The following is a 24,014-nucleotide window of genomic DNA, read 5'->3' on the forward strand; positions in this document are numbered from 1 at the left end:
ATTGGAAGGGATCTAAAAGACTCTAGCCCTGGCTGAGCCCAAGCGAGGCCTCTGAGCTGCTGTCCAGGCTCCCAAGCCACTCCTCTCCCACAGGATTCCTGACAAGTCATTCCATAAGGGATCATTTTGAAAGCCAGGAGGGACCTCAGAGTCCACCTAGCTCCCTAGCTGGGACTTTTTACAGATGAAGAAACTGGGGCTCAAGGCATCTAGTGACATGCCTAAGGTCACACATACAATCCTAGAGCTAGTGCTGGAAGGAGCCTTAGAGAGCATTTGGTCCAAACCCTTCATTTTAAGGAAGAAGATCCTGAGGCTCCTGAGGCAAAACTTGGTCATTCAGGTCATTCAGATAGCAGACAGCCTCTTAGGGCTCTCTATCTTCACCACAGGCCATGTCCTCCACGCTCAACTTGGAGACTTTGCAAGGAAAGGACCCACTCCCTGCCCAGGTCCCCCATTCTCCTTTTGAGCTGGTTGCTTGATTTAAAGGCTGCTAGGGGGTCCCTAATGCACAGAGATCTGAGCCTGAAGTCAAGAACCTGAGTTCAAATCTGGCCTCAGACACTTAAAGCTGTGTGACCCTGGGCAAGTCACTTCACCCTACTTGTCTCAGTTTCCTTATCTGTAAAATGAGCTGTAGAAATGGCAAAGCACTCCAGTATCTCTGCCAAGAAAACCCTAAATGGGGTCATGAAGAGTCAGACAGGACTGACGTGAGCAAGCAGCCACAAAATGCTAGTTAAATACCCATCCCCCAGTCTTTCCCTCCCAAAAAACATCTTTCATGTTCTGTGAACATTTTATGGCTCATAGACACTCAGAAAACATGGTTGATGATGATGAATTGATAGTAACTCTATTTTCCTGTGTAATAATAGCTAGAATCTCTGTAGCACTTTCCGGCTGGCCAGGCACTGCACAGAGGCCAGCTCATTGGATTCTCTTACTACCCCTGTGAAGTAGATGCTCTTTTCATCCGCATTTTGAAGATGAGGAAACTGAGATAGACAGAGCTGAGTGACTTGCTTAGGGCCATACAGCTAAGAAGCAGGTGTCTGAGACAGGATTCTAACTCAAGTCTTCCTGATTCCAAGTCCCACAACTGTCCACTGTGTCCCTTACTTTAATAGCAAGGAACCTTTAATTCATTTTGGATTAAGGGTCATAAATTTAGAGTTTTGAGGTCATTGGGGTTGCCATCCTTGGTTTACAGATGAGGAAACTGAGGCTTACAGAAATTAAAAGACTTACCCAGAGTCACACAGCTAGTAAGCATCTGGGGTGGTGAATTTAGTCTACCTTTTCCTGACTCAAGTCTCAGGCTCTATCCACCGCCCCCCCCAAGCTTGGGGACTCTGAGAAATGAGTGTGTATGTGTGTGTGTGTGTGTGTGTGTGTGTGCGTGCTTGTGAGTGTGTTTCTGGGGGCTACCACACATGGTGTGCTGGAGAGAGAGTGGGGAGCTTGATGCAGTCCCATGCTTATTAATATTCCAAGCTCTGGGCCTGTGTGTGTCTGTCCTGGGCCTCTTCTCATGATGGATACTTCTCAAGATGCCTCAAGCAATTCTACAAGCAGCAACTTTCATCTTCCTGTTTCTGAGAGGGGTCAGGAAGTGTCACTCTTGTATAAACAGACTACCATGTCAGACTTCCTATCACATGGATCTCTTGGGGAAAGCAGCTGGGGTCAGATCCTAGGGATACTAACGGCTGAAAGAGAGCAGACCTGCTCCAATCTTCTGTTTGCAATCTCCCCTGTCATCAGATAGGGAATGAGGAGCACTTCCTAAACCCAACTGTGAGTTGAGAATGCTCGCTGATGCATCTTGGCAAGGGAACACACAGTAAAGTTTTAGGGGAATGCAATGAGATTGTTGTGGTGGGAGGCGAAAAGTCTGGGCCTTTGGGTTGGGTGGGATCCACATGGGGGCTTTGCTCTTGGTGGTGCTTGCTTCTAACAAGTCCTGGAGAAGATGGTGTGTTTCCCACCAAGACCCGAGCAAGCTCTCTGGTGATTTGTGGCTTTTTAAGTGATTCCCCAGAATTTGTTTTGTTTGATCCCCCTCATAGCTTCTCTTAGTACCTTTATCTCATGCTGTATGGAGTTTATATGTAGTGATTTTCATGTTTTCTCCTAAACTTGAATATCAGCTACTTGAAGTCAGAGACTCTATTTTTGTCTTTCTTTTTAACCCCTCCCCCCCATCCCCGGCCTAGGACAGCGACTGGGTCATTGGGAGTTCTTCAATGCTCTCTGATTGGCTGATTCCTTCCCAACAGAGTTTAATCCTTCTGAACGGGTCCAGTTTCCACACCTACCATTGTTACATAATAGGCTGTGGAAGAAGATTTACATTGGGGGGTCAAAGTACCCTCGTTCACATCCTTTTTATGTCCTGTTTTGTGTGATCCTGGACAAAAATCTCTATGTAGATGGGCTTCTGTTTCCTCACAAGTAAAATAAGGTGGCTGAGTTCGCTGGTCTCTAAGATCCTGCCTAGCTCTGCCAAGCCTATGAGCCTGTCTCCAATAATGAATCCCCCACACCAAGACTTTTCCCTCTTGGATCCATCCTTCACATACTGCCCAATCGATATTCCCAAAGCACAGCTCTGACCCGTCACTCTCTGTTCAAGGTGATTCCCTATTTCCTCAAGAATAACATCACCCTTCTGTGTATGGCTTTTCAAGTTCTTTACCGGCTGTCTTCAGCCTCTCTTTCAAGGCAGATGACACACAGTTCCCCCTCACATACACTCTAGGTTCCAACCCAGCTGGACTGTAGTCTGAGTAAGTTCAGTCCTCACCATGTTCAATTCAGCTTTGCTACAAGCCTCTTAGAGAGAAATTGGTCTAAATTTCTAATGCTATGGACCTGCTATCTATGGTAGACACCTGGGTTTCTTTAGACCAAAAGGAGACCTGCTGGCCACAATGTACCCATCCTTCCCTCCAAAGGGCAGCATGGTTGTGAGGGACTGGTATCACAGGATTTTCCACATGAAAGGGAAGGCCATTCCAAGTGTTCTTCTCCCACCCCCTCATTTTACAGATGAAGAAATGGACTTAACAGAGTCCTAATGGTATTATTATGTTTCAGAAATGGGATTTGATCACAACTCCCCTCTATCTCAAAGCCAGTGGTCTCTTCACTCCTCTTATTGCCTTGGGGACCCCTTTGGCTGCTACGATGCTTTGCATTTTTATGCGGTAGAAACTTCCTAATCTTTAGGGGAAAATAGCAGTTTTCTCCTAAATAGTTGCATATATATTTTAAAAAGTGTAATAATTTGTCAGAGTACACACAGACACACACACACACACACACACTCCTTTCAAAATAAGAAATCGTGTGGGATAGTGTAGAATGTTGAACTTTCAGTCTAAATCTGGGTCATCTTATCCATTCTCTTGTCTGAGACTGTTTCCTGCTCTACAAAGTGAGGGGGTTGAACCCTGATCTCAGCTTGAATCTCTGGACTTTTGACTTCTTAGAAATGGAGCCTGTTTTCAGGAGTGGCCAGACTTTCACCTAGATGGTACATGAACATCAAACCATACCATAAGGTCACAAGCATTTCTGCCTCCTCCGGTACTACCAAGAGTATCATTTGTCCCATCATCCTTTCAAAATATTGTTCCCTTGGAACTAACTGCCCCTTGAAATGTTGCTTCTCTTAACATCATCCTTGTGTTGCAGGCAAGAAGGATGCTGTAACAAAATCAGGGACTCTGAGCCTGTTAGTGTTACGGAGCCTTTGGGCAGCCTGTGGATCTTTTCTCCGGATCATGTTTTTAAGTATAGAAAATAAGATATAAAGAATTACAAAAGAAGCTGTTCGATCCATTTCTTTTATCAAAATGTTTTAAAAAATAATTTATCAATATCATCAAAATATTTTTAAAAAAAAACACGTTCATGTACCTCAAGTTAAGAATCCTTTAGTTACATCAGGAGATTATGAATTACACATAGAAGGGACTTCAGAGGTTATGGAATTCACCCCCTCAGATGCTGTCCCATAGACCTTCCAAGGGCAGAAAATGGGAACACACCAGTGTATCCAGCACTTACCAGCTGGCCAGCTCATCTTTTCACAAGATCTTGTCTCTTTTTGTTGTGTTCTTTTCTTAGTTGAAATGGTGGGGTGGGGATGGGGTCAGTATAGGAGGAGATAAGAAGACCATCAATGCAGAATTCCTTATTCCACAGGTAATAACTTGTTTTTCTTCTGGCTTGAGGATGCTCCCAGACTATCTCTATATGATGGATTAAATGGAAGAATGTCTTGTGCTCCAGGTGACCTTGTAAACCATTATATAGAATATGCATCAATAAATTCCAGAAGCAGGAGAATCAGTTTCTTTTGAGTTAGGGTTATACTTTAAGGTTTTATTTGAATGATCAGTGTTGTTTAATGATATTGTCATCTAGGATGGGAAAGAGAAAAGATGTGAGAGGGAAAAAAATCAGGTGGAAAGACTTTCACTTTCAGAATTCATATTTGTAACTTATTGCCACAAAAAGGTGTATTAAAAGGATTGAGTAAGGACAGAGTATGTATTCCTGCCAACATCTCTCATCAAGAAACTATTGAGAGACCACCTCACCAAATATTTGGCTTTTTACAATACTCAGATCAAATGCTGCCTGCTGAAGCTGTTTTGGATCTTCTCAGTCAGTCATGTCTCTTCTCCTCACCCTCCCCACTCCCTTGTATGGGCTATCTATTTATGTTGTATCTCCACTCTGAATAAAGGGCCAAGGTCTCCCAGTGCATCCTGGTCATCTCAAGTCATCCCGAAGAATATCAGGTCACTGAATTCAGATGGCTCTGGAGGAGGTGAGGCTGGTGACCTGCACAGCCCTGCCTCACTCAAAACAAAGTCAAGTGAAAGTCATGTCATCATTTCTCTGATGGCATGGTCTTCTTCGGCAAATGAAGGATGAACACAACACAACCGCCCTGAGCTCCTATAAGGAAGGCACTATTCATCTCTGTCTTTCTCTCCCTGGCATCTTGTATTGTGCCTGGTTTATTGGAGGTCAGAGTGTCAGAGTCAATTATAAATGTTTATTGATTGATGGATGTGTGGATAAAGCACTAGATTGAAGTCAGAAAGAATTGAGTTTATGCATTAATTCTGCTATTTTACTCTGTGATCTTGTCAGTTTTTAAATTGGATTAAATGGCCTGATTATGAACAGGGTTTACAGTTCTCATCAATAAATAACTGCACCCTGCCTCCCCAAAATCCTTTTTTTTTTTTTTTTTTTTGGCTCCCTATATATTTGCCAGTAGTTGCACTGGCCAAAGTACCTAATACACAGAGAAGAAAACTTTCTGTGCTTTTTGTTCTGACATCAAATAATTAATCTTCAATTGTCTTATACTGATCTCAGATTTTAATAAATTCTGAATTTAACCAACACCAAATAAAACAACTGTTTTCATATACAAAGAACAGAAAAAGAGACTAGAACCTGAGGTTCCACCCTACACCTATCAGATTGGCAAAGAAAACAGTGAAGACAAATGACAATGGTTGGAAGGAATCCAGGAAAACAGACACATGGGTGGGGCCAATCTGATTGGTTCAGCCAATGAGGAAGGCAATTTGGAATTATGCCCCAAAACCAGTTGACTCAGTGATAATCCTACTAGCCTAAAGAGACTAAGGAAAGAGGAAAACAACATTCTTAGCAACTCTTTGTGGTAGCAAAGAACTGGAAACTAGAAGTGTCCATCAATTTCACAATGGCTAAAAAAAATGGCATATGAATGTAATAGACTATTGATAGTAAGTGATAAAAATTACTTTTTCAGAGAAATCTGGGAGGATCCATATGAATCGATACAGAATGAGGCAAACAGTATTTGGAGAAGTATACAATAATATTCTAAATATAAACTTTGAAAGATTTAAGAAATCTGATCAAGATATTGACCAACCATAACTCCAGAAACCTGAGTGATGATACATTTTACCCATCACCTGACAGAGAGGTGAGGGACTCAGGGTACAGAATGGGATATACATTTATAGACATGGCCCAATTGGGGAATTAGATTTTCTTGATTGTGTTTATTTGTTATAAGGGTTTGGTTTTTCTTTCTTTCCAACAAAGGGGAAAGGGAGATGGAAGAAGAAAAGGAGTAGACACAGACTTGTCAAAAAAAGAAAAGAAAGAGCAGAGGGTCTTCAAAGCATTTTTTAAATTCTCAGAGGGAACAAAAGGCAAGCCAGAAAAAAATCAGAAAAGTAGAACAGCTTTGGAAGTTGTATGCTGGATTTAGAAGGAAAAGCAACCTGTACACAAGAGAGATTCATAACTTCATGGCTTTCATTTGTAAACAACACATGGAAAGCCCTGGGAGTTGTGCAGAGGGCAAGGACTACTGTGTCTGCTGAACTTGACCAACATTTCTTTTCATGTCCAGATCTTTACTGAGAGGCCTGGGCAGACTGGGAAGAGGATTTCTCAGTGCTGTGTAGACTCCTTAGATAAGGGTTGCTCTGAGTGGCCTCTGAGACCCTTCTCCATTCTCCTAGGATTTTTGAGTCAGATGAGATTTTTCTGATCATCCTGCACATGATAAATACTTGGGTGAATCTGAATCATTAACGTAGGTAGCACTTCCATTGCTAATATTCACAACCCCTTACTGACTTCTGATGCTAAAAAAAAGAAAGTGTCCACATTGGAATATAAGTTGTCACTTGCTCACCTATCTAACATGATTCACTTGTTTTGCAAAAGCAGATAACCTCAGATTCAAGGGCAGAAGGGAGCTTTGAGGTCATTTCGTACAATCCCCTTCATTTTACAGGGGAAGAAACTGAGGTTCAGACAGCTTAGGAGATTTGCCCAGGGTCACACAAGTTTCTAGCATTGCAACTTAAGTCTTCAGACTCAAAATAATCCAGTTGTCTTTCCTATGAACTAAGAAAGCTGTGTTGCAAGAACCAATGTGTTCTTTTTTTAAGTTTATCATTTTTCTCTTTTTCTTTCATTTTTAAAATTTTGAGCTCTAAATTGTCTTCCTTTCTCCAGCTCCTCTCCTCCCCATTGAGGAGTCAAGCAAGAGGGAATGAGTTCTCAGAGAGTAGTGTTGTCAATGGCGTTGCTGTGACCAAGGCTGTACCACGCACAGGGCTGGGGAATGGCACCAGGCAACCAGTGGTATTCAGTGTGTTGCCAGCTGTCAGTGGTTGGAGCAGCCCTGTCTGTCTCATGGGGCCTGTAGAGACATACTGGCCAAACATCAGATGCCAAGGCTGGAAGTTCTTTGCAAATGGAGAACCCTCCTGTAGGCCTCACATTGGCCCAGCTTCCATTTTCTTGGGCTAGAGGGTGATAAGAGGTCATACAGAACCTGGTATAGCAGCAAAATGCAAATTTAAAGAATCAAAAGACTCTCTGTTGGAAAAGCACTCAGAGACTGTCTTAGTCCGTCCTTAGCTGGCCAAGAATGTCCTTGATGCAGTATGCCTGACAAGTGGTCATCCAAGATTGCTTAAAAACCACCAGGGCAGAGGAAGTTATTACATCCAGGTGGAAAGAGCCCTGGGCCTAAAGTCAGGAAAGCCTGTGCTCAAATTTAGCCTCAGGTACTTAGAAGCTATGTGACCCTAGGCAAGTCACTTAACCTGTTTGCCTCAGTTTTCTCAACTGTAAAAAGGGGATATTAGCCTTTCTCACAGATTTGTGGCAAGAATCAAATGAGGTAGTATTTGTATATTTGCTTAATTAATTAATTAATATTTGCTTAGCACAGGGCCTACCACACAGCAGGTTCTATACAAACACTTACTGTTTTCTCCCTCCGCAAACCTAGATCCACATGTCAATGGTATCTCCGTACAACTGATTTGCTTTGTATTTTACTATATGTTTTATTTTGTGCATTTGAAAACATGATTCTGAGTGGGGGGGGTAGGCAGGGTCCTTTTATTTTTAACAGTTTTCAATTTATATATTTTTAGTTTCAACATTCACTTCCATAAGTTTAAATTTTCTCCCTCCCTAAGACAGTATGCAATCTTATATGTGCTCTACACATACATTCCTATGAAACACATTTTCACATTAGTCATGTTGCATAGAAGAATTATAACAAATGGGAGAAATCATGAGAAAGGAAAAAAACAAAATAAAACAAATAAGGACATAATCTGCTTTGCTCTGCATTCATACTCCATAGTGCTTTCTCTGGATATGGATGGCATTTTGCATCAGAAGTCCTTCGGAATTCTTTTAGGTCCTTGTGTTGCTGAGACGTCCATTAAAATCAGTCATCACACTCTGCAGTTGTTTCTATGAACAAGGTTCTCCTGGTCCTGCTCACTTTCCTCAGCATCCTATAAGTCTTTCCAGGATTTTCTGAAGTCGGCCTGTTCATCATTTCTTATAGCACAATAGTATTTCATTACATTCATATACCACAACTTGTTCAGCTGCTCCCCAGTTGGTGGGTATCCCCTCAATTTCTAGTTCTTGGCCACCACAAGAAAGCTGCTATAAATATTTTTGTACGTGTGGATTTTTTCCCATTTTTATGATCTCTTTGGGATACAGCCCTAGAAGAGGTATTGCTGGGTCAAAGGGTATGCACATTTTTATAGCCCTTTGGGCATAGTTCCAAATTGCTCTCCAGAATGGCTTAATCAACTCATGGATCCACCAACAATGCATTAGTGTTTCCATTTTCTCACATCTCCAATATTTATCCTCTTCCTGTTTTGTCATGTTAGCCAATCTGATAGGTGTGACATGGTACCTCAGAGCTGTTTTGATTTGCATCTCTCTAATCAATAGAGATTTAGAGCATTTTTTCATATGACTATAGATAGCTTTAATTTCTTCCTCTGAAAAACTGCCTGTTCATATCCTTTGACCACTTTTCAATTGGGAAATGACTTGTGACAGACACTGGCAGAGGGGTCTATGGCTCCCAAAAGGTTAAGATGTTCTGGGTGAGAGAACCATAGATTTGGAACTGACAGGTACTGCAGAGACTATAGACAGTCTGGCCTCTTACTTTATAGCCTCAGATAGGTTAAGTTCAAGGTCACCAAGCTAAAAAGCGACAGGACTGGGTTTGAAAGCCACTGCCCCAGACTTCCAGTCCTTCTATTGTCTGGCATTGCTTTTCATCACCAGTGAACTCCTTGGGCTCCATTTGGGATAGCGGCCCATTCCCAGATTTTCCAGCGTAGTTGTTTTCATTTAGTTCATTTCAATGTTAATGCATTATACAACGCAGGGCTTTCTGTAGTGTTCGGTGGGGAGTAAAGTTTAGGTAGGACAGAGCTTTGCCCTTAAGGAGACTATAGTCTAGGACTTCTAAGAAATCATATATAAACATCCACATAAACAACCAGGAACCAATTTGGGATTTTTACTGGGCACCTCCCATATGCTGAGCACTGTGCTAGGCTCTGTACCAACACGGACCAAACAATATAGCACTTCCTGCCCGCTAAGGCAGTCTTTTCCTAACGATGCTGACTTTCTAATTGGCTAATAAACATTAAATGCCTGCGGTATACATCAGGCATTAGGCCACACCCTGGAGATAACAAAGACAAAAGTGAAATAGTTCCTGTCTTCATGGAGCTTAGATTCTAGGGCTGTGCCTTCCTCCATTCCAGTGGAGTGTGAACCTCATAAGTCCCTGAATCATTCACAGCTCCCATCCTTTTGTTTTCCCTCTCCCTTGATTTGGGCCCAGTGCAGACTCTAGTGATCTGGCCCACCCTTTCCTCACGAGTTCCACTATCCTGGGCTTTCTTTTCCCTTCAGTGGGTGCCAGAGTAGCCTTCAATGCTCCTGAGCCTGACCTCGGGGATGGCACATCCCGGGGCCCCCCCATGCACACCCTTCGCCTCCTTGGCTTGTCTCCCTGAGTGAAATCAGTGGAAACTGATTGAGGCCTGTTCTTGTGACTTTGTTGTGCCTTTCAAGGTCAGAGGGAAAAACAGAGGGGCAAAAGAAGTCCCTAGCAGACATAGGTTTTTGATCGATACTTCTTTAACTTACCACTTATGTGACCTTATGCAGGTCACTTGACTACCTTGGACTCAATTTTCTCCTCTGTAAAATGAGAGAGTTGTCACAGACCTACTCTGAGGTCCTTCCTGCCTTTTGTGTGATATTTCTATGACCTAGAGAAAGGTGTGCTCCCACCCTAAGACGTTTGTGAAAGCCTGTTGGGGCAAAAAAAGGAGGTGCCTGCTGCCCAGCCTTTGACCCCCTTTCTACCTCCTCAGCATGTCAGCACTTGCCTTCTGTTTTTGCCATCCTGCTCCTCCCCTGGAATTGCTGCTGCCCAGCCACCGAGCTCCCCCCCCCCTCCCCACTCATCCGGAATATGTGACAGAGAAGCTGGGAAGGGAAAATCCACTCCCGTCCCAAGCTGCCTCCAACTATAAATCACGCCTGTCCACCTGCAGCCTGCCTGTCATCATCAGGTTGCAGCCCTGTCAGAGTTGAGCTAGGCCAGGCAGCAGCATGCCTGGGACATGACTTAGCCCTGCTGGGACTATTGGCTTCCTTTGATGATGGCAGATCCCAGGAGGCCAGTGGGGTTCCAGAAAAGGGCTAGGGTCAGGAGGTGGGGGTCCTTGGTGTGGCTCAGGGCTCACCTCCCAGCTCTGCCTCTCCTCCCTCCATGTGACCTTTGCTAAGTCACTTTTAGATCTTTACCACTTGCAGAGGTGTGACCCTCCACATGTTGTCTCCCCTGTAAGCTAAGGGGGCTGGATCAGATAACTTCTAAGTCCTTCCGTTTTAATTGGTGACCTTAAAGGGGAAACATGGTAGGACTCGTGCCCCAAACTTCCTCTATCCGGGCAATCAGCACCTTCTCTCCAGCTGACAGTCTTAGGAATTTCCTAACTTTAAGCAGCTTGTCCAGGGTCACACAGCTAGAAAGTGAACCCCTGGCTCCAAGGCCAGATATCTGTCCTCAAAGCATCTCTACAAGCTTAAGTAACTTAGTAAGGGCCCCCATTTACCTAGTACCCGAAAGCTGTTACTGAGCACTTGGACTTCTCTGGCGTGTCCCTGAAGTCTCACTGTGGTGGTAAACTCTGGAAGCTTGACTACGGGACTTAGACTGTAGGGACCTCAGCATTCCAGCTCTCAAGTTTTCTGAGTAACTCTTTGCTTAAAGGCCTCTTCTGAAGGGCTTCTTTCTGATTCCTGAGGTGGCCCTTTATAATTTTTAGGAAGGACTTTTGTTTTATTTCCTTCAGTTATGCCTGTTTCCCTCTTTCTGTCTTTGTGTCTCATTCTTTCTGCCCTCAAGAATGAGAGAGTGAGAGAGCGAAAGAGAGCAAGAGAGCGAGAGAGAGAGCGAGAGAGAGAGAGAGAGAGAGAGAGAGAGAGAGAGAGAGAGAGAGAGAGAGAGAAGAAAAGCAGAGGCACAGAAACAGATTTATTGATTCAGAGGATGGAGAAATTATAATTACAGTTACAAGGCCAAAATATCCTTAAAAATATCAACAAGCAGAAAGGTTTGGTCTTGAATCAGAAGGCAGCAGGGAAGTTGAGGGAGAGAGGAACTGTCTGTTAAATTCTTACCACGCTCTAAAGGTTGTCGATGTTAAACGCTAACTCCTTTGCATTCAAGAGGTATTTTTCCTCTGAATCCTCAGGCCCCTTGGGTAAAGTGGCTTTATTGCCTGGGCCTGTCAGCTGCTTTGTGACATATTTTAAATAAAGATTTTCATGGCATCGAAGGCTCTTTCCACTCTTGGGCTTAGAAAACAGCCATAAATAAGGTGTGTACTTGAGGTTTTCTGTTTGTACCTTCTAGAGACCCCCTCCTCCCTTAACTCTCTCCTCTGAGCTCCCACCAGCCTTCTGAAATGGAAAGCTGAAGAGGAAATTAAAAAAGGCTATGGAAAATAAAGACTTCTGGGAAGTATGCAAATAGGGGGAAATGTCTATGGGAAAATTAAGGAAGACAAAATTCACCGAGGGAGAAGGCCACTGATGTTGGGATGAAACGTTGTCATTGGAGATGACAACCCACTTGCCTGGGTCCCCCTGGGGGATAGATGCCTGTGTGCTCCCTACCTGCCTGTGTCTGACCTCTGACCAGAGGCTGCAGCCAGCCCTTGAACATTCCCAAAGATGACAACCTTGTTTGAATCCTTTTCTCATCAGCATTCAGACACACCTCAGGGGCAGAAGGGAGAAGGATAAAGGAAAGGGAGGAGATGAAAAAGTTGAGCCTGGCAAGAAAAGTATTTTTAATTGTGCTGGGGAGGGCTGTGGGCCTGGCTGTCCCTGGAGCTTTGTCTCCAGAATTCCCTTTGTTATTTCTTGGTTATATGGACTGAGGTGTAATCGAAATTTAATGTACATCCAGGATCCACTTCATCCAGCTCTGTCCGGAAGGTCATGGAGTAGTTTTTGATTGGTATTAGATCCCTATCTTAATTCCTTTCTTCTAACAATTTCTATGATCCACTTTGTAGATTTTATATGCCCTTATCTATGTGTGTGTGTGTGTGTGTGTGGGGGCACGTGTACATGAATATATATACTGTACACATGTGTGAGAATATATACATCTATGCACATGTCTTCTGGTGTGGATACACACATATGCTCCAGACCTAGGATTTTATTAGGGCAGACAATAATGAACACTATTGTCTGGAAACTCTTTCCAGCACTGTGCATTGGTTCCTTCTGTGTACTTTATAACTTTAGAGTGCTACTCATGCCTTGGAGAGATGAAGAGACCTCCCCCAAGATTCAAGTATGTCAGAGGCAGCCCTTGAACCCAGGGCTTCCTGACCTTCAGTCTGGCCCTCTGTCTGGTAATTCATGTTATTTTCAAAGAACATAGGCACGTGAATCTGCTGTTTATGGAGCAGTAAGTGGTTACAATGGTCTAGCCATTCTAAAAATAACATTTTTAATATCCTTTGACCCAGTGATTCCATTTTGGATTTTATACCCAAGGAGGTCAGAGAAATGAAATTCATATGACATAGAGAGAACTGCTATGAATACACAAGGATAAGAATTGAGCCCAAGAATTTATTCATTTAGGGCACTGGGGATTCTTTCTTTGCCAGGAAAATTTTGTGATTTTTCTTTAGTTCAAAGTTGTATAATTAGGAATAATTGCCCAGGGTCACACAGGCGGGGTGTTTCAGAGGCAGGATCTGTACCAAAATCTTTGTGACTTAGATTCCAATGGTGTATGTGTGTGTTTGTATATTGTTTATTTGTGCGTATTAGTATATGTGTGTATTTGTATGCATGTGTATTTTTATATGTGTGTATATTTTTGGTGTGTATGTGTGTTTTGTGTGTGTGTGTTTGTGTATTATGAATATTTGCGTATTGTGTATTTCTGTGTGCATGTATTTATGTGCGTATTTGTGTATTGGTATATATGTGTGTTTTGGTGTGTATGTAGTGTATTTGTGTGGGCATGTATATTTGTATATTGCATATTTGTGTGTGCAGTTATGTATGTGTGTTTTTGTTTGTGAATGTGTGTGTATCAGAAAGAATAACGTTGTGAATATGTATGTGTTTACAGGCACCATGTCCAGGACAATAGCTCCAATTCCATCAAAGTGAAGCATAAAGAAGGATAGTTTAAGACTCATTAAATGCCTGTGGTGTACCTGTCCAGCTACCTTTCTATATCTGGGGTATTACAATAGTTTTCGCTTAGTATAATTTTAAGTTTAAGTAATATTAAGACATCTTCCTGAGTCCAAATCTGGTCTCATATATTTACTAGCTGTGTGACCGTGGCATCTCACTTGACTCTGCTTGCCTCAGTTTCCTCATCTGTAAAATGAGTTGGAGAAGAAAATGGCAAACCACTAAAGTACAGTAAACCCAAGGACCCCAGCTTCTGGGATAGGAACTCACTGCTTGACAAAAACTTGTGGGAAAACTGGATAGCAGTGTGGCGGAAGCTGGGCATAGACCAATGCCTGACATTGTACACAAGAATAAAGTTCAAATGGATACATGATCTAGGTATAAAGACTGATGCTATAAACAAATGAGGGGAGCAAGGAATAGTGTATTTATCAGATTTATGGAGAATGGAGAAATTTATGACCATACAACATATAGAGAACGTTATGAACTGCAAAGTGCAGAACTTTGATTACAATAAATTGAAAAGTTTTTGCGCAAACAAACCCAGTGCAACCAAGATTAAGAGGGAAGCAGAAAACTAGGAAAGAATTTTTGCAACTAATGTCTGTGACAAAGGCCTCATTTCTAAAATATATAGAGAACTGAGTCAAATGTACAAGAATACAAGTCATTCCTCAATTGATAAATGGTCAGAGGGTATGAATAGGCAGTTTTTCAGAGGAAGAAATTAAAGCTATTTATAGTCATATGAAAAAGTGCTCTAAATCACTGTTGATTAGAGAGATGCAAATCAAAACAACTCTGAGGTACCCCATCACACCTATAAGATTGGCTCACATGACAAAACAGGAAGATAATAAATGTTGGAGAAGGTTGGGAGAGTTGGAACACTAATTCATTTTTGGTGGGGCCTGCGAACTAATCCAGCCATTCTGGAGAGCAATTTGGAACTATGCCCACAGGACTACAAAAATGTGTATATCTTTTGACCCAGCAATACTGCTGCTAGGACTGTATCCCCAAGAGATCATAAAAATAGGAAAGGGTCCCACGTTTACAAAAATATTTATAACAACTCTCTTTGTGGTGGCCAAAAACTGGAAATCAAAGTGATGCCCATCAATTCGAGAATAAATTGAGGTATATGAATGTAATGGAATACTATTGTGCTATAAGAAATGATGAACAGGAAGACTTCAAAGAGGCATGGTAGAACTTACATGAACTGATGCTGAGTGAAAGGAGCAGAACCAGGAGATCATTGTACACAGTAACAACCACGTTGTGTAAGGAATTTTTCTGGCAGACTTAACCCTTCACAGCAATGCAAGGACCTAAGACATTCCCAAAGGACTCTTGAGGCACAATAGAGAAAGAACTATGGAACTGGAATGCAGAATATTTTCTCTTGTCTTATGTTTTGTTTTGTTTGGGTCTTTCTCATGGTTTCTCCCATTCATTTTAATTCTTCTATGAAACATGAATTATGTGAAAATGTGATTAATAAGAATGCATGTGTAGAACTCATATAAGTTTGCATGTTGTCTTGGAGAGGGAGTGGTGGGGGCAGAAAATCTAAGACTTATGGAAGTGATTGTAGAAAATCAAAAGCAAATAAATAAATTTTTAAAAAGGGGAAAAAAAGAAAATTCCAAATGGAGTCTTAAAGACTTGGACATGCCTGAAAAATGACTGAACGACATCAAAATTTTATGACAAATCTGGAGGTTACTTTGGGAAAAATCTCTCACAGTTGGGAGCTAAAAAGTGGGAGGGGTGTAGTCTTTGGAGGCATAGTATGGAAGTCCATAAAGTCCCCAGCAGAGCCAGGAAGGGAATGAAGATTGGTTCCCAGATCCCTTCCCCAAAGTAGATGTCCTGGGAGGACTCATCTGTGGGAGAAGGGAGCCAGCATGAAACAGGGAAGTTACAGTGGAAGAATGTTCCAGATTAAGAAAGCCTCAGGAGATGAAGAGATTTCCAAAGTGAGAATGCAGCTGAGGTGTAGAACCAAAATCACTCAGCTTCTGAGTCTCTAAGTTTCTTCACCTCTAGGATATCAGAGCTCATCTGGATTTTAATCTCATGAACTGTGATACAAGGGAAAGTGAGATAATTGCAAAGCTTGGATCCTGGAAAAGTGGTATCAAAACTGGGGGGTTTAGAAGAGAGTGAGAGAGAGAGAGAGAGAGAGAGAGAGAGAGAGAGAGAGATGGAGACATGGAGAAATAGAGAGAGAGAGAGAGAGAGAGAGAGAGAGAGAGAGAGAGAGAGAGAGAGAGAGAGAGAGAGAGAGAGAGAGAGAGAGAGAAAGAGAGAGAAAGAGAGATGGAGAGACAGAGAGATGGAGAGACAGAGAGATGGAGAGACAGAGACAGGATAGAAAGGCAAAGACAGAGAAATAGAGAGAGTAGCACTTTACCTGGGGAGTGGCAAGTCAGGAGTGGTTTACCGGAGGTGGCATCCTGAGTTGGACTTTGAAAAATGGAATCAGATGATGACGAGCAGGACCAGGAAAACATTGTACACACAGAAATACACAGTAACAGCCACGTTGTGTGATGACTGACTTTGACAGACTTAGACTTTCTTAACAATTCAAGGACCTAAAACAATTCCAAAGGACTCATGATGGAAGATGCCATCTACATCCAGAGAAAGAACTGTGGAGTCTGAATGCAGAATGAAACAGACGATTTGATCCTTTTTGTTTCGTTTTGTGTCTTCTTTCTCATGGTTCCTCCCATGTGTTCTAATTCTTCTATACAACATGACTAAAGTGAAAATATCTTTAATAGGAATGTATATGTAGAGCCTATATCAGATTGCACCCCATCTTGGGGAGGAAAAAGGGGAGGGAAGAGGAGAAAATTTAAAACTTTTTGAAGTGAATGTTGAAAACTAAAAATAAATTTATTTATAAAAAAAGAAGAAAGAAATCAGTGGTATGAAAAAAAGAGTAGACTGGGTTGGGGGAGGGGAGGGATGGAAATGTGATTTAGAGACATATTTGGTGCAGGGCTTACAAAAAGGAAAACCTGAAAGGAGAAATCTCATTGAAACAACTACCAAAGACCTTTGTCTTCAGTTTTTGGTGGAACTCTCAGCAATTCCCTGAGACTTAAAGGGCCTCCCTCCTAGGAATAAGCAGATGGATCAATTCAACAAGAAAAGGGTCTTCCTCTGGCATAGCTACTCCCTTCCAAAGTGTAGGCTGAAGAGCAGGAGGAGGGACCGCCAAGAGATGCTGCCAGAGATTGGAAGAGGTAGAGGACATAGAGTCAGGTCACATCTCTGGGGGAGACAAGGATGTATCTGAGTCCAGGGGGGTCTTTGAGCAAGAGGGCAAGAACAGGGAGCTAGCATAATCAGTTGACCAAAAGTCATTTAGTAAAGCGGCTCAAGTCATTTGTTTAATTCTAGAGATAGAAACACGAGTGAGTTGATGCATATGACAGGATCCAAAAGCCTTAATTCAGTTTTAAGCACTAATGGTCAACTTAAAGATGTTGAAGAGAATTAGCTGTTTCCCAGCCCAGGTTGTGGGGTGTTAGTGGTTCTTGCTTAGGTATGGGTGCCATCTCTGATTTCATTTTCTAGAAGAGCCCCAGTCATCAAGGTTTCATGAGAGATGAAATTTTTTAGAGGGAGAGATTCCTTGTAGATTCCAGAAAGGAGTGGGACATTGATGTTGGGGCTGCTAAACTGGAGGTGAGGGGCAGTCTCCCAACTCTGCCCTGGACCTTGACTTCTCCATGTACTCTATGTGGTGATCTCATTAGCTTCCATAGGTGGGGGGGGAAGGAGACATGCTGGGCATGTCTAGAGCAAAGATCACCTATCCCTAGAAAGCCTGAACCTCCAAATTCGGAGGTGTTTCTCTGCTGTCACATCCATTCATTAGGTAAATGACATTTCCTTTGAAACCATAAGTCAGCTTGGGCAAGGTGGTATACAATTACATATTCATTTATACTTTGTACCTGTGGTGTCAAAACAGGTAGGAAATGTTTAGGCATGTTTCTCTCTGTCTCCCTCTCTCTCTCTCCATGTGAGCACATGTGTTTGGCATTTTTAGCAAAACTGAGAACCTTGGAAACAGCTAAATGGTTTAGTGAGTGGATTCAAGGTTGGACTTGGAGAGAGGAAGACCTGAGTTCAAATGTTACCCCAGATGCTTTGCTTAGCAATGTGAGCTAGTCACATAAGCTGGCTGGTATAAAGTAAAGGTGTTTGACTCCATGGCCTCCAAGGTTCCTTCCTGCTCCAAATCTGTGTTCCTTTGATTGCTTATTCAGGGGATACTTAGAAACCTGAAAAAAGCAATTAGAACAAAATCGCATTTAAACATTGTCTTGCCTGCAGAAATGGAAGTTTTCTCCTCTTGTTATCGGCCTGCCCGCTACTGAGTAGATGCATAACCTGATGGAAATGATTAGCAATCCTCTGGTGTGTTGATCATAAATCATTCTCCACAACCAATTAGCTATAATTCTATAAGTCATTTCTTTGGCACAACATTCTATTAACAAACAGAGCCCGTGGAGACTCAGAATTGAGCTGTTGTGTTTGATGGGGACAATGGAAGCCAACGCAGGGCCTGCTCTCACTCATCAGGCCTCGTTATTCCTAGTCAAAAGTCAATCATGATGAAGTGAGCTGCTCTCAGCAGTTAGCAAAGACATTCATTTGTTGGGCCTGACAACCTCGCAGGTGAATGGGGCCTTCTCACTGTGCACAGTGCTCCCAGTTTAGTCCCCTACCCTTGTTGTTGTGGAGAAGGGAAAATTTTGTGTTGCTTTTTTTTTTTTTAAAGAGGCTCAGTTCAACAATAATAACAGCCAAAAAAACCCCAAAACTTTAATCAGAAGCCATAAAAGAGACTTGCCTCCTTACACTGCGTAGTCAAGTAAAACCTTTCAGTGTTCATTCTGAGCAGCAAAATGGGAAAAGAGCTTCTACGCATTCCTCTATTAATCAGAGTATTCTCAGGGAATGTAGATGAATCGGGATCTCACTTTAGGTAAAGTGAGATTTTAGAGAAGGAAATTAGAGAAAGAGATCTCCTGGAATTTGAATCAAAGAGCGGATCTCAGGGCCAAGCATGAAATGCTGCAAAAAGCATCGGATGCAGATTTGCAACCTAGCCATGGTACTGGGCACCTGGGTGATCTTGGATGAGTAACCTAACCTCTTTATGCCTCAGTTTCCTCACTTGTAAAATGAGAAACTTGGACTGGATGGTCTCTAAGGTTCCATGAAGATATAAATTTACAATCCTAAGGTCTTCTGCTTTCTTACTTAATATACCTGTGATGAGGGGCAGCCAGGTGGTGCAATGGATAGAGCACCAGTGCAGGAGTCAGGAGGACCCGAGTTCAAATCTCACCTCAGACACTTGGCACTCACTAGCTGTGTGACCTTGGGCAAGTCACTTAACCCCAACTGCCTCATCCTGGGTCATCTCCAGTCAGCCTGATGAATATCTGGTCACTGGATTCAGATGGCTCTGGAGGAGAAGTGAGGCTGGTAACCTGCACAGTCCTCCCTCACTCAAAACAAAGTCAAGTGCAAGTCATGTCATCATTTCTCTGATGGCATGGTCTTCTTTGGTAATGAAGGATGAACACACACACCTGTGATGACCTCATCCTTTCCCTCCTCCCTGGCTGTCCTGGGGATGCTGACCCAGGATCATAATCATCCTGCTCAGTCTCCCCACCTCTTTTGCCTTGACATGGCACGTCCTCCTCCCTCCAGCCCCACTGCACTGCCATTACTACTGGATTCACTTCATTCTTGCTTCCACTCCTGACTCTCCAGATTTTTCTGCCTTGCACCCCTCCCCGCTACTTTCCATCTCCTTTTATGTACGTCTTCCCTCTTTAGAATGCAAGCCCTTGAGGGTAGGGACTATCTTTTGACTTTTATTATTACTTCTAGCATTTAGCCTAATGTCTAGCACGTAGCAAATGATTACTATATGCTATATAGTACATATACTGTATGTATTACTATAAACTATATACCTTCCACCGTCTGTGGAAGGTTTTGTCAATTCACTCTCCCAATTATTTTCAATATAAAATTATTCTCTTTGGCTGTGTATTCCCACCCCCCTTAAGGTCAGGGAGAGTCACTTCTGTATTTGTATCCCCAGTTCCTAGCCTAGCACCTGGCACCAAGTTGGCATATTACAAATGCTTTTCATTCATTCATTCTCAAGCGTTTGTGGGTGGATCTTCTTCGTAGTTTCCTGGTTGGCCTGTGCAGAACACTTGAGCACCCATAACAGAGAAGTCCATATGTTTTTATTTGGGAGCAGCTTCTTATGGTAGATAGAGGGCTGAACTTTCAGGGAGGAAGAATAGCTGGTTCAAATCCCACCTCAGACACTTGCTAGCTGAGTGCTGGCCAGGTCACTTAACTCAGTCTCAGTTTCTCGATCTGTGAAATATAGAATAGGGAGTGGAGCTGTGATTTTGTTGAAACAGAGAATGCCCTGGTGAGGAATGTCCCCTTCCCAGTGGAGTCAGCACTTCCTCTGCAAAAGAAAACCACCTAGTGTGCCAGAGATTATGTGACTTGCCCAGAGTCATACAGACAGCATCTGTCAGAGGTGAATTCCATCTGTGAAATGGGGATATAAACTGCCTTCTGTGACTTGTGGCATTTCAGTTGTTTTCCACCCCACATCATGGAGAAGGGCGGTGGTGAGCAGGTGGACCTGGGTGTGTCTTGTTTGTTCGAGTGAAAGTTTATTATAAGGCCAGATGGTTCACAGATTGATTACTTGTTAGAAGAATGAAGACGGATGGACTGATTGTTTTCATTTCCTCACATCTCTCACAGCTAGCGAAAAAAATCCGAGAGAAGTTCAACCGTTACTTGGACGTGGTAAACCGGAACAAACAGGTTGTTGAAGCCTCCTACACGGCCCATCTGACCTCCCCATTGACTGCCATCCAGGACTGCTGCACCATCCCACCGTCCATGATGGAGTGAGTATCTGTGGGAGGCATGGGGGGCTGTTCACCAGGTCAGTTAGCCTTGACGGTAGCCATAACGGTATCATCTTCCCATTTATTTCCTGAGACAAATGTTAGAACACAATTTGTTTGACTTCTGTGAAGTGAACTCCAAGGGGACTTTTGTCATTTGGTTTTATTATGGTCTTGGAGACGTGGGCTATCAGAATTTTGATTTGTGCAGTGTGGCATAGAGTCAGCTTTAAATTCAAGGATATTTGGGTTCAAGTCTTGCCTATGTTATATATGTACCTCACAACCATGGAGGCAATCTCCGCATCCTCAAACAGTAAGTTTCACATGTTAATGATGGGTGTTTACATACCAGAAACTCATACAGATAAAATCACACCTCTTCTTTCCCCCTCCAAAAGTAGAGTCATCATGGGAAATTCTTCATGGTTTGATTCAGTGTTGGGATGGGACTGGAACAATATAATGTCCTGGGGCATATAATAAGTTTTCAATGAGAGATTATTCAAATGCAGTTGACAGGTGGGGTCAGGTCTAGAGACTAGATCTGTAATATCATTGGTATCCAGAGCTCCCCTTTAAGGAAGTCCTGTCAACCAAGGTCAGCACCTTCTCTGCAATTTACCATCTTAGAGAGTTGACCAGTGCACTTGTATCTTTAGGACTTTAGGAAGTAATATGAGCAAATTGGCTAGGAACTTGACAGTCTTTTTTAAATTAAATTTTAATATTTTCCAATGAGCAAAAATCTATTTTTTTTCTCTCATCTCTTCCCCATTGGAAAAGAAAAAGAAAAACCAAACTCTTGCAACATACGCATAGTCAAGCAAGATTAATTCCTGCATTGGCAACGTCCCAAGCCTCTCTGTCTCATAGATGTCTGTACTCGAAGCTCCCTAGCTCTCTATTAGAAGAGGGGGAGCACGATTCATCATCATCATCACTTTCTGAAGCCCAGGGTGACCAGAGCCTTGATGCTTTCAAAGTTCTTTATTTTTGTAGTGTTTTTGTTATAGGGCAAACTGTTCTCCTGGCTCCACTCTTCCCAGGATTCTCTGAAACTGTTCCCTTCCTCATTTCCTATGGTACAGTCATCTTCCATGAGACTCATACTCCATAACTTGTTCAGCCATCTCCAACTGATGGGCACCCCCTCTGTGTCTGCTCCTTTGCCATCACAAAAAGAGCTACTCTATATTTTTGTACATGTAGGTCCTTTTCTTTCTTTGAGGTATAGTGGTATCACTCAAAGAAATTGTATTTAGTGACTTCTGGGGCATGGGGCTATACATTCTTAGGAGTAAAACACCATATACCTAGAATTGTATCTGTTTTTTTTAAAATCTGAACTTGTAGGTCTGTGTGGCCCCCAACCCCTCACTTTTTCAGATCCCTTTATGGTGTGTTCACTTACCCTATTAGAATATCAGCTCCCTGAGAGCAAGCACTGTCTTTCTTTTTGCTTGCATTTGTATTCCAAGCACTTGACTCTGCTTGGCACAAGGTAAGAGTTTAATAATTGTATGTTGCCTATCCACATGCCTGCCAAGGTCACCTACCTAGTCACTGGATGGGGGAGCTGGGAAGAGCCCTAAGAAGGGTCTGCTCTGGCATCCTGAGACCTGTGTACCATCCGTAGCTGATGCTGGAGGAGTCACTGAACAGCCAGCTCCATCTCACTCCCCTCCTTTGCCAAGTCCCTAAGGTCCTTTCAGCCTTGAAGCCAGGAATCCAGGATGGACCAGCTGAGATGGATGAAGAACTCTTGGTTTTCAGGTTCCTGGCTCTATTTAGCAGGTTTTCATTGGCTTCCTCCAGCTGTTCTAACACCTTCCCTCGGCCAAGAAAACTTCATTCCGCCCTGGTCCTCCCCACTCTCTGAACACTGAAAAAATTCCAGATTGGTGACCCTGAGGAATCATTCATAGGGTAAACCATGGGAGTAAAAGTCATCTCATTTCTCTTTGCCTGGGAAATGTGATCTGATGGACATCTTAGACAAATGACTGGGTTTGAAAAGGGATGTTAGCAAACTGGTACAAATACCAAGCAAAGTGGACTGGGGAGAGAAAGGTCACATGGCAAAAGGGTGAGGCTTGTTTGGCCTGGCCCCAGAAGACAGAGAAGGAACAGGAGGGAGTCAGGGCAAGGAAACATTGATCTGGAAGGATTTAATAAACTGTAGCCTTCCTTCTAAGTGTTTAAACACAAAGAAAGGCCAAAGCGCCCTTCTAGGACCTTCTATGCTGATGGGGAGAATTCCAGCTTGAGTAGAAAGGGAAAAATCTGCAGTGAAGTCTTCTTTTGTTAAAGAAGACACACACATATACATCCGTTCATTTACGAGCTTTTGGAGGGCAGTGACTCTCTTTTGCCTTAGTTTCTTCAGCTTTTAGCAAAGTGCCAAGCACATAGTAGGTACTTTATAAATATTGATTGATTGATATATGTGTGTACATATGTATGTATAAATCTATGTATATATGTGTATATCTAATATACATACGCACACTCACATATATATATACATATATATGTAGGTATAGATATATATGTATATATGTATTCTATTTGTCATATAAGGTGGAAAGTCAGATTTTTTTCCCCAGTCCTTGCAGGTGCCTTGACTCAGACTCATGTTAGGGAACACAAGACAAGGGAATCTAAGGGACAGGAGAGGGATTGATAGTGGACACTAGCCAGATGCATTATATTGCCAGAGCTGAAGCAGGCACAAAAATGTAGCATGAGATATATTCAATTCAGTTGGACAAACATTCACAAAGCACCTGCTTTGTACAAGAGGAGAGGAAGAAGCATGATAGCCAGTGAGGGAGAAAAGGCTCACTTCTGATCTGAAATGCACTGATTGTGTGACCCTGGCTAAGTCCCTGTCCTTGATGATTCGCTTGGGCTCCAAGTTGCAGAAGAGCTGCATATCTACCTTGGTAGAACGGATTTCTTAAATGGAAATCCCCACGTTGATGAAATCATAGATACAATGAAAACAGACAAACTAAATGTGCCAGGCACTAGTGACACAAACCACACAAAAAGGAATATTCCCTGTCCTCAAGGAACTTACATTCCCCATCAGAGATATTATCCAGGAAATGTAAGATCAGACAAGGAGACTGGCTGGCCCTATGGTGGAGGGCTTCCCATTGCCAGAATGAGCAAGGTGGTATAGGGAAACAAAGTTAGATTTCAAGTCAGAGGATGTGGGTTTGAATCCCAGCCCTGGCACATAGCCCTTCTGCCACCTGGAGCTAGTCTCTTCCTTTGCTGGGTCTCTGTTTCCTCACATGTGTCAAGAAGAAGTCATACTGGATGACCTGTAGTGGCCCTTCTGGTGCT

At 42.7% G+C, this 24,014-nt stretch overlaps 1 protein-coding gene across 1 annotated transcript in view; it reads left to right on the forward strand.

Annotated features, from left to right (window-relative positions):
• CACHD1 (cache domain containing 1) overlaps positions 1-24,014 on the forward strand; it is a 248,813-nt gene that overhangs the window by 118,278 nt on the left and 106,521 nt on the right. Inside the window, exon 3 of the mRNA XM_072649735.1 lies at positions 20,509-20,657. Within this exon, the coding sequence (XP_072505836.1) occupies positions 20,509-20,657 (149 nt within the window). The remainder of the gene's footprint in view (positions 1-20,508; positions 20,658-24,014) is intronic.

Source organism: Notamacropus eugenii, chromosome 2, assembly GCF_028372415.1.
Source record: "Notamacropus eugenii isolate mMacEug1 chromosome 2, mMacEug1.pri_v2, whole genome shotgun sequence".
Classification (NCBI taxonomy): domain Eukaryota; kingdom Metazoa; phylum Chordata; class Mammalia; order Diprotodontia; family Macropodidae; genus Notamacropus; species Notamacropus eugenii.